General features: G+C 39.6%; 1 protein-coding gene across 1 annotated transcript in view; it reads right to left on the bottom strand.

Moving 5' to 3' along the window:
• Window positions 1-3,786, bottom strand: part of pths (probable ATP-dependent RNA helicase DDX47) — a 47,111-nt gene extending 43,325 nt beyond the window's left edge. The window contains exon 1 of the mRNA XM_090380466.1: window positions 3,672-3,786. Within this exon, the coding sequence (XP_090236592.1) occupies window positions 3,672-3,734 (63 nt within the window). The 5' untranslated portion in view covers window positions 3,735-3,786. The remainder of the gene's footprint in view (window positions 1-3,671) is intronic.
• Between the last annotated feature and the right edge of the window lie 12,923 nt (window positions 3,787-16,709).

Genomic DNA, 16,709 nt, shown 5'->3' on the forward strand with positions numbered 1-16,709 from the left:
AGAACTTATAATTATACAGTGATACACCTATAGCTCTACTACTACAAGAATGAACTCAAGGTTGACCACACAGTCTACTAATAAATGGAAAGATCAGTGAACTAGAGTTAAAAAAGGGGAAATGCAGATATTATATTTATGTTATAAACCAAGATCAGATGTTTGTTTGTCATTTAGTTTTTTAGGAGCATTAGCAACTAAGGCCATATTGCTTCGGGGATATGCGGTGGTCATTCCCTGACCTTTCCGCATCCTCCATATTTGGTGGTCACGGGCTCGAACCCCGGTCTATCAAGAAGCGTGTGCTACGCACTGCTGCTCCTGCCCACCTGGCTACAGAGGCACCTACCAAGATCAGAATCGATTATATACATTATTTCAATATACATTCATAACATTACTTTTGTTTAATATTAAAATTATTTAATAATAATCCTAATCATCCCATTATCTCTATACTTCTAAAATAGACTGCATCTGGTAGTGACTTTGAGTTCAATCTCATGGTAGTACAACTATATGCATCCTTACTTGGTTCTCTCTAATCCAGGGCAAACAGCTCTGAACAACTGAGATTTACCTGATTTTGCATAGATTGACAAGTCTTTAGTCTTTTTATTTATTTATGCTTTAATTTTGTCTTTAATTTAAAAATGTACACTTTCACAGTATAAACTTATATCCTCTTATAATAAAATAGCATTATAAGAGGATCTAAAATTAAAATTTTCTAGAGTCCAGTGTCATGCAGTGGACTTTAAATGGCCCTGTGTACACAGGGCCATTTAAAAAGAAGGCAGACACACAAAGTCCTTGGATATGATTGGGGGATGGGTACTTTACCTAATATTAGCATTAGTAGAGGCATATGATGCAAGAAAGCAAGCTTATGTAGCATCAGCCAAAAAAAAAAAAAAAAAAAAAAAAACTTCCACTTCACCCCTCCATTCATTCCAAATACCTGTCCAGCTGAGCCTTAAATTTATTTAGTCTATCAACTTCCACAACAAGGGATGGAAGTCTGTTCCACCAACCAACTACCCGCTGGCTAAAGGCAAATTTCACACATCTATCCCACATCTCTTTCCTCAATTTGAATTTATGCCCTCTCAGGTGATTATTCTGAGCAAGAGGTAGAATCCCATCAGCATTCAGCATGCTCAAACCATTCAAGGGTTTATAACACCTCTATTAGATCACCTCGCCGGTGCCTAGTCTCCAGACACTGTAATTTGCAAAACTTAAGCCTTTCTTCGTAAGAGCAACCCTTTGTTCCATTCACTAATCTTGTTGCCCTTCTCTGTCCTCGTTCCAGCATCTCTATATCCTTCTTGAAATGAGGCCTCCAGACCTGTATAGAGTACTCAAGGTGTGGCCTGACCATTGCCTTATACAAGGGAATAATCACCTCCTTATCCCTGCTAGAAAAATTCCTGTATATCATTGATAAGACACCATGAGCTACTCTTGCAGCCCGTCTGCACTGCTCAGAGAACTTCATATCTGCCTGCACAATTACCCCCAGGTCCTTTTCATTCTCTACCACTGTCAGTGTAGTACCACAGAGTTGGTACGATGCTCTGGGGTTGCTGTTTCCCATATGTAGTACTTTACATTTGTCAATGTTAAACTTCATTTGCCACCTCTCAGCCCATCTGCTCAACCTTTCCAGATCCTGTTGCAGCAGCATAGCATCAGTAGTGTCCTTAACAACCCTGCCAACCTTTGTATCATCTGCAAACTTGGACATTAAGCTTGATATACCATCATCAATATTATTGATAAATACAGAAAACAATAATGGACCCAACACTGAACCCTGAGGGACTCCTCTAATAACATTAGTCCACGATGAGCAGTGTCCATTCATTACCACTATCTGCCTTCTCCCCCTCAACCACCCCTTTATCCATAGCAGCAATTTGCCTCCAATGCCACACTGCTCCAATCTGTGCAGCAGTCTTCCATGTGCAACAGTACCAAAAGCCTTTCTAAGATCCAAATGGATGATATCAAAGTTATTCGCTGCATCCAGTTCCTTTGTGACCACATCATAGTATCCAATCAAATTGGTCAGGCAAGACTTTCCCTTAACAAAACCATGCTGTGTCCAAGCTATAACTGAAGTCTTGTCTAGATGATCCTGCAGTGCTTCTTTAACCAGTGCCTCCATTCATTTTCCTGGAACAGAAGTAACTGACAGGTCTATAATTACTTGTGTCAGCCTTTGATCCTCCTTTGTGAATTGGGGTCACATTTTCACATCTCCAGTCTATGAGTACCTCCCCTGAGTCCAAGGAAGCTCTCATAATTATGGCTAAGGATTTGCTTACTTCCTTTGCTGCCTCCTTTAATATAACTGGATATATCCCATCCACCCCGGGTGCCTTTCTTGTGTTTATCTTCAACAATTTCTCCTCCACTTTACTCTCAGTTATTACAAGATTATCTAGCTTACTGCCAGAGTTGAATACACCTCTGGCATTCCCCTTGCTGAATAACTTGTCATGTGTGAATGTTGATGCAAAATATTCATTTAGTTTGTTAGATACCTGAGTAGGATCATCAACAGTTGAACCATCGATATCAAGTGGACCAATCTGATTCATCCCTTTCCTTCTCGAGTTTACATAAGTAAAGAACTGTTTTCTGTTTTTCTTTGCATTCTTTGCCAAGGAGTTCTCGTAATCTGCCTTTGCCTGCCTAACCGCCTTTGTAATTTGGTTACAGATCAACTTATATCTATCATAGGCTTCTGTGTCATGTGTTAATTTATATGCATCCCATGCATTTTTTTCTTCTCTGCCATGTCTGATTAGTTTATCTGACATCAATTTAGGCCTAAACCTTGAACAATATTTCTTAGTTGGTACATAAAGTCAGGTATATATTTGGAAAAAATTATTTATATTGCGAAAAGGTAACAAAAAATAAATAAATGGGGGGGGGGAAACAAATTAAAAATATTAAATAGAAATTAAAACCTGATCATATATAATAATGCCATATACAGTATTATGTTTGCCCACTATATAAAATCCCAAAATTAAAATTATTACACATAATGCAAAGCTGCACATCCTAAATGCTTCCATTAAAAATTTAAAAACAGTTCCCGAGAGTGAATGAACGGGCCACCAATAAAAAAATTAATGCTTCGCCCATGTCTGGTGGGTGTGGGCTTGGCACACCCAGGGTCCTGAGCAGGATATCATCATTCTTCTCTTTCCTGGTGAGTCCCTTCTACTTCTGAGTCTTGTTCTCTCTCTCTCTCTCTCAGGGTAACTCCGAATTTTTTTTTTTTTTTTTCGCTGGTGCAGCAAAAGCCTCAGGCTTCCTTGCACCGTATGGCTAATAATAATAATAACATATCGGATCATTCAAAAATAAATATATCGTGCTCAGTCAACAAGAAAAGTTGGGGTCACCTAAAATGAGATCATATATGTAATACGGTATCGCGAACGAAACACGTATGCTCATAGCCACTTAAATATTTCAACTTAAATCAACCGGAAATAGTCCCCATAATTTGACAGGCAAATTTTACTCGAAAACGTTTTATACACGTGTGTTATTTATACTACACATAACTGCAAAAAAACTTCTAAAATACTGGACTTTATCTGCACATCATGATAATTTGTTGACAGTGTACAATCAATACGTACCAAGGATTTAAATGACACTTCTTCAATAACAGAATCCTCAGGAATTTCGATATCACTAGCCATAACTGAAAGCAACTTGACCGTAAATACATCCACAAACTACATACTTAAAGAAAAGCACGCAATTCTGTTATGGTGGATAGAGGGCGCTAAAAGCAAGTTGAGATGTCAATGAGAATTAGGTTTTTTATTTATTTTATTATTATAATTATTAATTTTTATTTATTTTATTTTATTATTTTATTTATTTATTATTTGAGAGCACATGCTTCACATGCTGTGAAGCATGTGCTCTCAAATAATAAATAAATCGCGAACTCAGAGTAGTCACATACATAATACGAAGCACATATATCTTACTTCTCTGTGCTCGCGAATATTTAAGTTACTATGACCCGAGTTCTTTTCCAGAATCCAGATGTTTTCTACGCTGTTCAGGAAAGTGCTGGATTCAATTTCCTACGCAGGGGTAAGGACTTTCAGGTAGTGATAGACATAATCTCGGACCAATGTACTCTCCGTAAGAATGTGGTCCACGGGACTTCTAAGTAAAACCAAACTTTTTTAATGAGCATTCAGTAGGCAACAGTCCTATTAATTTTAATGGGAAATACCTATATGTTATTGGTGGGTTGCATTAGGGTTTTAGGAACATAAGCGATTACGGTCATATTGTTGTGGGTTTAATCTGTGTAAATTGCATGTGTTCTACAGTCGATTTTTTGTTTGATAGACAAAACCCCAGGGGCTCACATCTGGTGAGTATGGGTTTGGCACACCCAAGATCCTGAGCGGATATCATCATTCTTCTCTTTCGTCAGTGATTCCTCTCTCTCTCTCTCTCTCTCTCTCTCTCTCTCTCTCTCTCTCTCTCTCTCTCTCTCAGGGTAACTCGGCAAATTTTTTTGGCTGGTGCAGCATATGCCTCAGTCTTTCCTGCACGGTATGGCTAATAATAATCATAATAATAATAATAAAGGAAAGGGAAAATGAAAGTAAGTGTGTGTATTATAGGCATAACGAATCTGATGAGTATAATGAGCAATTGTGCAGAGAAATAGAGTGGGCCAGTAAATCAGAATGACTTATAAGGGAGATTTTAACCTTCCAGATATTGATTGGAACTTGTGGTTTGGTCACTCGCACACTAGCAAAACTTTTCGATATTTATTGGATGTCTGATGATGATGATGTTTTCTAGAGCAACATGTTCGACAAGCAACCAGTGGGAGTAATAGCCTTGATCCGATAATTAGCAATGATCATTCATGCATTAAGAATTTGCAGATAAAGAACCCATTTGGTGGCAGTGATCATAGTGTACTGATGTGGGATTTACTTAAGGATGTAACTGCGATCGAGGGTAAAGGGAAGAGTTTTAGCTTACATACAGGTGACTACGGTGGTCTCAGCAGTTTTTAAATCCTATACAGTGGGATCAACTCCCAGTTGCAAGTACAGCTTGTCTGGCATATCTGAGAGAATGTTTGTGACAACCTCAAGGGACCGTGAACTAAGAAATACTGTTCAAGGTTTAAGCCTAAATGGATGTTAGATGAATTAATGAGGCTCGTGGCAGAGAATAAAAATGCATGGGAGGCATAAAATTATCAGACGACACAGAAGAATATAGCAGATATAAGCTAGTTTGCAATAAAGTCACAAAGGATGTTAGGCAGGAGAAGGCAGATAACGAGAAATCTTTCGCAAAGGATGCAAAGAAAAACAGCAGAGTTCTTTTCTTATGTAAACTCTAGAAGGAAAGGGATGTATCATATTGACCCACATAGATTGTTTGTTGTTTGACTATTAATGATCATGCTCAGGTAAGTGATAAACTGAATGAGTATTTTGCATCTACATTCCCACATCAGGAATTCTGTAAGGAAGGGGAGGATAGAAGTTTAATAAACTCTAACAGGCAGCTAAATGATTTTGTAATAACGGAGAGCAAAGTGGAGGAGAAATTTTTCAAGTTAAACATAAGTAAAGCACTTGGGGTGGATGGGATCTATCCAGTTATATTAAAGGAAGCAGCAGAGGAAGTAAGCAAACACTCAGTCATAATTATGAGAGCTTCCTTGTACTCAGGGGAGGTTCCCCTGGACTAGGGGTGTGCAAATGTATCCCCAATTAACAATGGGTGTTCAAAAGATGACAGAAGTAATTATAGACCTGTTAGTTTATCTTGTGTTACTGGGAAAATAATGGAGTCACTAGTTAAAGATGCATTGCAGGATCACCTGGACAAGACTGCTATAATAATTCAGATACAGCATGGGTTTGTAGAAAGGAGGTCTCGTCAGATCAATTTTTTTTTATAAAAAAAAAAAACCTTACATGGGTGGGAGGTTGAGAAGACGAAAGAAGATATTTGTTCACATTAGACTTGAACTTCTGTAGATTGCGATTTTCAGGAAATACGGACGAAGGAAGGTTGTTTCAGAAAACGGCAGTAGAATGAATAAATGAGGAAAAAGGAGAAGTGGTTCTGTGAATTTGAAGTTGGCCAGTAAAAGAATGTTGACTGGTGGAGGCTCGTCTTCGGATTGCTTTGAAAGAGAGAGAGAGAGAGAGAGAGAGAGAGAGAGAGAGAGAGAGAGAGAGAGAGAGAGAGAGAGAGAGAGAGAGAGAAGCCAATTCAGAAGAACAGTGCCCATGTAGTGTCTATAGAAAAGGCATGCAGAAGAAACAGAGAGTGGAGAGACTCTGTCAGGGAATAGTCATTAATTCACCTAATTTCCCTCTTCTGAATGGAATCTAGAAGCCTGGGGAAGCTCTTTTGGGGCGCTGACCCAAATAAGCGAAAAATATTCCATAGTAGGGTGGATTTGCAATTTGTGTCACAGTGGACAACTGTTTGGAGTAGAAGTAACGCCAAGAGCGAAAGAGAAAACCAAGTTTTTTAGATGCAGACGAAGAAATATTTGTAATGTGCTTGTGTCAAGAGAGATTAGAAGTCAGGATAATCGCAAAGAGAGATATATCATCTTGCTTGGAAATCGGAATGTGATTGAGGTGTGTAGATAGTATAAGAGTTGTCGGTGAATTAATTTTGAAGATAATTGGATGGGGGGGATTTGTCACCCTTTTTAGGAACTAGATGGATATGAACAAGTTTCTAAGCAGAAGAGAAAACAGTCTGCTCGTGTATTACAATGGTATCGGCACCGTCCTCCCCACACCGGGTGGAAAAGGCCCGGATTCGAAGATCGTTGATAACGCAAGGAACTTTAATGGGTTTTTTCCTACCGTGGCTAAGTTACTCGAGCTCAGGCGTAGATAGCAAGGTTCTCCCCACCACCAGAAATTGGAGTTTTCGTCGAGCAAAACAGGCAAATGGACCATGAACACACACAATTTACAGAAATGATACAAAACGGGGACATGTAATCATTTACAGGAGACCCGAATATAATATAATAATTAAAAAAAAAAGAAGGAAAAATACCTTTGGAAAAACAAAGTGAAAAGAGACGGCATAGAACAGGAGTAATTCAGGAGCGCACGTTTTGAGAACAAGTGCTGCTATGGATAAAGGGGTGGTTGAGGGGGAGAAGACAAAGAGTGGTAATCAATGGACACTACTCATCGTGGACTAATGTTATTAGTGGAGTCCCTCAGGGTTCAGTATTGGGTCCATTTTTGTTTTCTGTATTTATAAATCATATTGATGATGGTATATCAAGCTTAATGTCCAAGTTTGCAGACGATACGAAGATGGCAGGGTTGTCAAGGACACTACTGACACTATGCTACTGCAACAAGATCTGGAAAGGTTGAGCAGATGGGCTGAGAGGTGGAAAATGAAGTTTAACATTGACAAATGTAAAGTATTATATATGGGAAACAGCAACTCCAGAGCAACGTACCAACTCTGTGGTACTACACTGAGTGGTAGAGAATGAAAGGGACCTGGGGGTGGTTGTGCAGGCAGATATGAAGTTTTCTGAGCAGTGCAGATGGGCTGCAAGAGTAGCTCATGGTGTATTGTCGATGATATATAGGAATTTTTCTTGCAGGGATAAGGAGGTGATTATTCCCTTGTATAAAGCAATGGTCAGGCCACACCTAGAGTACTGTATACAGGTCTGGAGGCCTCATTTCAAGAAGGATGTAGAGATGCTGGAACGAGTACAGAGAAGGGCAACAAGATTAGTGAATGGAACAAAGGGGTGCTCTTACGAAGAAAGGCTTAAGTTTTGCAAATTACAGTGTCTGGAGACTAGGCACCAGTGAGGTGATCTGATAGAGGTGTATAAAGCCTTGAATGGTTTGAGCATGCTGAATGCTAATGGGATTCTTCCTCTTGCTCAGAATAACCACCTGAGAGGGCATAAATTCAAATTGAGGAAGGACAGATGTAGGATAGACGTGAGGAAATTTGCCTTTAGCCAGCGGGTGGTTGGTTGGTGGAAAAGACTTCCATCCCTTGTCATGGAAGTTGATAGCCTAAATAAGTTTAAGGCTCAGCTGGACAGGTATTTCGAACGAACAGGGGGGTGAAGTGGAAGTGGTTATTTTTTTATTTATTTATTTTATTTTATTTTTGGCTGATGCTGCATAAGCTTGCTTTCTTGCATCAAATGCCTCTACTAATGCTGATGCTAATTCTAAAGTGGAGAAACACAATCAGTACCTGTAGCTTTCTTAGCAACAAGATTCGTAAAAATCCTCTGACATCCTTTTGACTGAAGACCACAGGATGCATTGAATGGTGAGTGCTGGAATGGTGGGAGGTGGTTTACCAAGATCATTAATACATGAGTTGGAAGAAACATAGGATGCTAGTAGGTGAGCTTTATCATTCGCTGAATTGACGATATAACCACATAGTTTTGACAGAGTTGGGAGCAGAGATGGGCAGAAGTTACAGCCAATGGCTTTGGCAAAAGACCAAAATGCTCAGCTACCATTAGGGCAAGAAGCAAGTGTCTACTCTTAGCCTGTTCAAAATCTAATATGGACTGATTAATAACTGCTTTACAATTGTTCCGAGCTTTGACATAGGCAGAAAATGAAACTGAAGAATTGGAAACAAGCCAATGACGATATGCAACGTTCTTCTCCTAAGTAGAATTTGATTGGATACTCTGATGTGGTCACAAATGAAATGGATGCAAAAAATAATTTGATATCTTATACTTGGATTTCAGGAAAGCTTTTGATGCTTTTGCACATGGAAGAGTGCTGTACAAATTGGAGCAGTATGGTATTAAGGATGAGTTGCTACAAAAGATAAAAGGGAGGTTGAGTGGGAGAAGACAGAGAATGGGAATCAATGGATACTGCTCTACGTGGACTAATGATATTAGTGGAGTTCCCCGGGATTCTGTGTTGGGCCCATTGTTATTTTGTGTATTCACCAATGATATTAATGAATACACAAATATTCATCAATGCATTCATCATTCATCAATGATATTAATGTCGAAGTTTGCAGATGATACAAAGGTTGTCAAGGTTGTTAACGACAATAAAGATAGTATGCTAGTGAACTGCATCTAGATAAGTTGAGCAAATGGGCTGAGAAATGGCAACTGAAGTTCAACATTGACAACTGCAATGTACTGCATATGGGTTGAAGTAACCAAGAGAAACATACCAAACGTGTGGCACTACACTCAGGAAATTGGAGAGTGAAAAAGACCTGAAGGTAATTGTGCAGTCAGGTATGAAGTTCAGTGAGCAGTGCAGACGGGCAGCTAGGGTAGATCATTGAGTCTTATCAATGATATATATAGGAATTTGGCTGGCAGGTACATGGAGGTGATTATCGTGTTGTTCAAGTTAATGGTCAGGCCACACCTTGAATACTGTGTACAAGTCTGGAAGCCTCATTTTAGGGAGGAAGTAGAGTTAGAACGAGTACAAAGAAGGGCAACAAGATTGATGAGGGGAACAAGCAAGTTCTTTTACGAAGATAGGCTTAAGTTCTGCAAATTGCAGCGTCTGGATACTATTCACATGCGAGGTGATCTGATTGAAGTATAAAAGGCCTGAAACGGGTTGAGCAAGCTCAATGCTGATGGGATTCTTAATTTCTTCCTCTTGCTCAGATTAAGAAGCTGAGCGGGCATAGATTCAAACTGAGGTAAGACAGTTGTGGAATAGATGTGCAGAAATTTGTCTTTAGCCAGCGGGTGATTGATTGCTGGAATAGATTTTAATCTCTTGTTCCGGAAGTTGATAGCTTAAATAAATTTAAGGCTGATCTGGACATGCATTTAGAGTGAATGGAAGGATGAAATGGGAGGTTTTTTTTTTTTTTTTTTTTTTTGGCTGATGCTTCATAAGTGTGATTTCTTGCATTATATGCCTCAACTAATGCTTATGTTAAAACCCGAGTTTTTGGGAGAAAAAACCACGTTATCATTGCATGAGAACGACTAACTCAACGGCGTTGTGAAATATAGCCATAAAAATTCCTCACGTTATCGACGGGACTCGAACTCAAGTCTTTTCCACCCGGTGTAGGGAAGACAGAGATTCTACCAACCTCCCCACACCGGATGGAAAAGGCGCGGGTTCGAATCCCATCAATGACGCGAGGAACTTTAATGGGCTTTTTTCACTCCATGGCTGAGTTAGTCTGTCTCAGGCGTAGATAGCAAGATTTTTTCCCTAGAAACTGAGGTCTTTCGTCCAGCAAACAGACAAATTGACCATAGAACACAGGTAATTAAGGGACAGAGTGCAGAGTGTGGTTAGTGTCAAACGGCACCAGGGGTTTCCCCCATCTCTGCGTAGTATACATTGTGGGTGTAGAACAGAACACTGTCAATGCTGGTTTAAACACTGGTTCAATGCTGGTTCAATGCTGGTTTGAACACTGGTTTAAAAGTGTATGGGTTTTGTATATGTGTAGTGTCGTGTACCGTTGTTCCGCTGGTCATTTAGCCGCTGGGCCCCTAATGGGGTCGAACGTTGTCCACACTCTGCCCCGTGGAGGCAGACCAGGTACACCAGTACAGTATTATAGTTATTTACTCTGGCAGGTCCTGCCCCCAATTTCCTGAGATTTCAGTGGCTAGGAATTAACAAAAAAAAAAAAAAAAAAAACGCTACAAATAGGGATCAGCCAAAAAAGGGTTACTGATTATGCAACTGACGTTATTAAGTTTTTGGGTGTAGGGCTCAGCAATTTAGAGATGGTTCAGAAGCCGGTTATAAGTTAGAGAAGGGGGAAGAAGACTAATGGCTAGGGGGAAAAGACAGAGGTAATGGGGTCCATAGAGAATATGACCTCCAAATGAGTGGAGCAGGCACATGCCCCACCAGAGGGAAAAGGGAGATGTCGAGGGGGCAGGCGACCAGGAGTAACCTCCCCCCTGCCTGGGTGGTGGAGAAAAAGAACCACGCAAGGGAGCATGGCAAAGAAAGCTTAATGGCAGCAGCTGATCTGTGGATTGGAGTCTCATAGTTGGGACGAAGGTCCCATCACATCTTGTCTTCTTTTTCAGAGTCTGGCAAGGCTGTCACACTTGGGACTGTACGTAATGTGTCCCGCCCGATGTGTACTTGTCACTACAAGTTCGGAGCTTTTGGGTCTGGTCGTCAAGTGTGTGGTTATCACTAGACTGTGTCACTAGTACGGGTCTCACCGCGGATTTGTCCCTTTTGCTAAGTCAAAATTAGAGATGTATGTTCACTGCAGTCTGACTTAGGGGCGGTTTCTGGGCTTCTCTCCATTTGATCACTGGGTCAGCAGAGCTGCATAATATCACAATTTTTAAAAAGTCTAAATTAGGAAGGTCCAAAACAGTGTTGTCGTTAATGGAACAGAGATCCCATCCCATTAACGATGGTAGTCGTTGACAGTCCAGCTTGAATTTGGGCAAGACGAGTTAATCAGGTTTACGTTCGTTCCAGCGGTAGGGATCTTCTTCTTGTGAAGAGCTCCTGGCAGTATTGCGAAAAGGCCTTGTACTCCCTGTCGCTGTCCAACAAGTAATGCTCCTGGAGTTTTGGATTGAAGTTAATTCTGGTAATCAGAATGAAGCGAAGGTCCACATACAAAGGGCAGTCATACATTAGATGAGACCAACTCTCCAGCTCTCCACAATGGCAGAGGGGATCATCAATAATTGCAAGACTTGAGAGTTTGGCTCTGATGGATCCGTGACCTGTTAGCATGAAAGTTGTGTACAGGGTGGGAGAGAACCTGAGAGAATACAGGCTGGGAGAGAAGGAGACTTGGGATATACCTTGTTGATATGTGGAATAAATTTCCTAGTGATATCTCCTTTAGTAGAGTTAGCCCATCACAGCACAGCAGATGAATTTAATTATTCGGGTGGCCTAAATATAATAGTTTGGTTTTTTGGATTCTACCAACTGTGCTACCCACACAGTGTTGAATCCGGGGGGGGGGGGTGACCGGAGGTGAGGTTCACTCCCAGTGGAATAAAATTCCCCACACTGAAAAATAGTAATTTTATTTTAATAATTATTCAAAGACCTTGGACGTTGAAAATTTTGCCACATTTTTTGTTTAATTTTTACTAAAATTTTCTTCTTACTGCGCTCTTTTGGGACCATATTATCAGTTTACACAATGTTATAATTAGAAAACACTAATTCAATAAATTTGTGTCAAATAAACCACAGAAAAATTCATATCAACTAAGTAAGGTGCTCGTTAGGAAGTACACAGTGAAAATAAATCATTGAATTTTAAAAGACACGAAATTTTCAAAATAATTACAGGGGTAATATTTCTAGCTGCACAAATTGTAACTAAAAGCCACTTATTGAAGTGCCGGCATTTTCGTTTTACGGTTTTCTGGTTCCCTTTACAATAATTTCACCCAAACCATCTCTTCATAGTATTTCCCACAAATGGTCTACTGGCGACTAATTATTTGTTTGTATATCATAAACCACACTACCCTGTGTCATAAACAAGACAACGACCGGATCCCAGGCCATGAATAGGTTCTGCATTGGTTCCTCGGAAAATGGTAATTATAAAGTGTCCTTTGGCTCTCAGGAGTAGGGCTAGGCAGGGAGAGGAGTGTACTGCAGTCACTATTTAAATGGTCGGCAGTTTCGCTTTGTAGTTTTCATATTCTCTCCATATATCGCAAAGAAGACGGTTTGGTCGCAGCCTATAAACAATACATTTCATAATCTGTTTATTATATATGAATCTGTACTGTTATATTGCCGGATTGCATGAAGATAAACGTAGAAGGCAAGAATGAGTTATCGGTAAAATTAATAAATGAAATGATTGATACACATGCAAAGAAAAAGCAAAGGAGAATAAGATTATAATTATACTTGCATGTATTATTATAATCTTATTATAATAATATTATAATAAAGTACGACTGGATATTTAAAAAAAATGTTTGTACATTTGCATGCTTCATATTTTTTGTTGTCTGTGGCTTTTATCTGAATTATAAGTGTGGTTGGTAGCTGAAAAGGGTTGGGAAAAAAAGATGCGAAACATTTCATATCAGTGACCTCGGCTGAAGGAAGCATTTTCAAAGACCAAGTTAATCATGTACTTCCATTCTATAATTACACAAGATTGGTCAGATGGGTTGACAACCACATCAATTGAACTGGAAACGAGTATGTCAATTGTCAATACAAATTTCGTATTTAAACCTGAATGAAATTATCCTAAAATTTTCATGCTATTTCCCAAAAAGTTAATCTTCGATGCAGAAAATTTAACGGATATGCAATAATTCATTCTACTTGTTTGTTAAATATAAATTAATGAACTATTTTTATTTTAAGATCTTATTATAAGAATATGAATGAAATACACTGTGAATGCTGAATTGTGATTACTAAATCCATAATGAACTACGTTGCACAACTCGCAGTATAAAAAGCAAACAGTTTCGTATGCTAGATCAGTGGTAATTTGGATCTGGTCGGCCAGTCAAAGTGATAAAGTAGCAGTTATGGGATGTGGTGAAGAGTTAACAGAGTTTCAAAAGAACATAACTGAGGGAATCGCGTCAGTCGGGAGCTTCCATTTTAGAAACAGCATATCTTGTTCATTACTCAAGTTCCACTGTAGTTAAGGCGTACAAAAAATGATGTCGAACAGGTCAAACCACCACCAGCCGACAGAACTGCAAAAGATTACACAAGATGGATGGTTGCAGTGAGCGAAGGGTGCAGCGTGTTGTACACGCTCAATGGCAGATTACAGTGCGGCAATTAACATCGCAATACAATTTGGGGAATGCAAAACAATATCTCAAATGACGATGCACCGCACTCTCACATATATGGCTTCCACAGTAGACGACCCAAGAGACATCCTCCCGTTGACAAACCAAACTATTATATTAGGGTAACCCGGTAATGTTCTTACATGTACTCATGTATAATGAACTACGTTGCACAGCTCGCAGTATAATATGGCAGAGAAGAAAAATGCATGGGATACATACAAATTAACACGTGATACAGAAGCCTATGATAGATACAAGTTGATCTGTAACCAAGTTACAAAGGAGGTTAGGCAGGCGAAGCCAGATTACGAGAAATCTTTGGCAAGGGATGCAAAGAAAAACAGCAAAGAGTTCTTTACTTATGTAAACTCTAGAAGGAAGGGGATGAATCCGATTGGTCCACTTCATACCGATGGGTCAACTGTTGATGATCCTGCTCAGGTAGCTAACAAACTGAATGAATATTTTGCATCGACATTCACACATGAGGAGTTATTCAGGGAGGGGAATGCCAGAGGTGTATTCAACTCTGGCAGTAAGCTAGATAATCTTGTAATAACTGAGAGTAAAGTGGAGGAGAAATTGTTGAAGCTAAATACAAGAAAGGCACCTGGGGTGGATGGGATCTATCCAGTTATATTAAAGGAAGCAGCAAAGGAAGTAAGCGAACCCTTAGCCATAATTATGAGAGCTTCCTTGGACTCAGGGGAAGTACCCATGGACTGGAGATGTGCAAATGTGACCCCAATTCACAAAGGAGGATCAAAGGGCGACACAAGTAATTATAGACCTGTTAGTTTAACTTCTGTTCCTGGAAAATTAATGGAGGCACTGGTTAAAGAAGCACTGCAGGATCATCTAGAGAAGACTTCAGTTATAGCTCAGACACAGCATGGTTTTGTTAAGGGGAAGTCTTGCCTGACCAATTTGATTGGATACTGTGATGCAGTCACAAAAGAACTGGATGCAGGGAATAACTTTGATATTATATATTTGGATCTTAGAAAGGTTTTTGATACTGTTACACATGGAAGACTGCTGCACAAATTGGAGCAGTGTGGCATTGGAGGCAAATTGCTGCTATGCATAAAGGGGTGGCTGAGGGGGAGAAGACAGAGAGTGGTAATCAATGGACACTGCTCATCGTGGACTAATGTTATTAGTGGAGTCCCTCAGGGTTCAGTATTGGGTCCATTGTTGTTTTCTGTATTTATAAATGATATTGATGATGGTATATCAAGCTTAATGTCCAAGTTTGCAGACGATACGAGGTTGGCAGGGTTATCAAGGACACTACTGAAACTATGCTACTGCAACAGGATCTGGAAAGGTTGAGCAGATGGGCTGAGAGGTGGCAAATGAAGTTTAACATTGACAAATGTAAAGTACTACATATGGGAAACAGCAACCCCAGAGCAACGTATCAACTCTGTGGTACTATACTGACAGTGGTAGAGAATGAAAGGGACCTGGGGGTAGTTGTGCAGGCAGATATGAAGTTTTCTGACAGTGCAGACGGGCTGCAAGAGTAGCTCATGGTGTATTGTCGATGATATATAGGAATTTTTCTAGTAGGGATAAGGAGGTGATTATTCCCTTGTATAAGGCAATGGTCAGACCGCACCTAGAGTACTGTATACAGGTCTGGAGGCCTCATTTCAAGAAGGATGTAGAGATGCTGGAACGAGTACAGAGAAGAGCAACAAGATTAGTGAATGGAACAAAGGGGTGCTCTTACGAAGAAAGGCTTACGTTTTGCAAATTACAGTGTCTGGAGACTAGGCACCGGCGAGGTGATCTGATAGAGGTGTATAAAGCCTTGAATGGTTTGAGCATGCTCTCTTGCTCAGAATAATCACCTGAGAGGGCATAAATTCAAATTGAGGAAAGACAGATGTAGGAGAGACGTGAGGAAATTTGCCTTTAGCCAGCGGGTGGTTGGTTGCTGGAATAGACTTCCATCCCTTGTCGTGGAAGTTGATAGCCTAAATAAGTTTAAGGCTCAGCTGGACAGGTATTTCGAACGAACAGAGTGGTGAAATGGAAGTGGTTATTTTTTATTTATTTATTTTTTGTTTTTTTTTTTTGGCTGATGCTGCATAAGCTTGCTTTCTTGCATCAAATGCCTCTACTAATGCTAATGCTAATGTGTCTGTAAATTGCGTGTGTTCTCTAGTCGATATTTTTGATTTTACTGGACAAAAAAACCGAGTTTCCTGGAGAATGAACCATGCTACACTCACCTGAGACGTACTAACTCAGCCACGTTGTGAAAAGGCCCAAAAAGTCTTCACTTCATCGACGGGATTCGAACTCATGTGTTTTCCAGCTGGTGTCGGGAGGACGATGATTATACCAACTATGCTACCGACGAGGGCTGTGATGTTGTAAGTGGAATGGAATCAGAACCTTCACAAACAGACGGTGCTTAACAGGATCGCTGTATTTTCACGGAAGACCAAATGTTATTATTATTATTGGAAAGGCTGTTTATGCATGGGTAATGCGTAATATTATTATCATTGTTTTATTTTATTATATTGTTCATTTTTATGGCCTTAGTCGCTAATTCCCTTGAAACCCTATAACAAGGTATTTATTATTATTTATTATTATTATTATTATTATTTTATATATTTATTTTATTATTAATATTATCATTTATTTTATATATTTATTTATTATAACTTTTTTGTTTTGTTTTCGATAACGTTTTGGTTCCGTTTTATGCCGCAGTAAGTAGCAGTGTTGCTTTAAATTTGCGGGTGCACGACATAAGTCTTTTTGTGTATTTGTCAGCTTTCTGGGGTTTTTATTATTTTTCTGTAGATTG

This window comes from Mastigoproctus giganteus, chromosome 8, assembly GCF_048544385.1.
Source record: "Mastigoproctus giganteus isolate SK-2022 chromosome 8, ASM4854438v1, whole genome shotgun sequence".
NCBI classification, from domain to species: Eukaryota; Metazoa; Arthropoda; class Arachnida; order Uropygi; family Thelyphonidae; genus Mastigoproctus; species Mastigoproctus giganteus.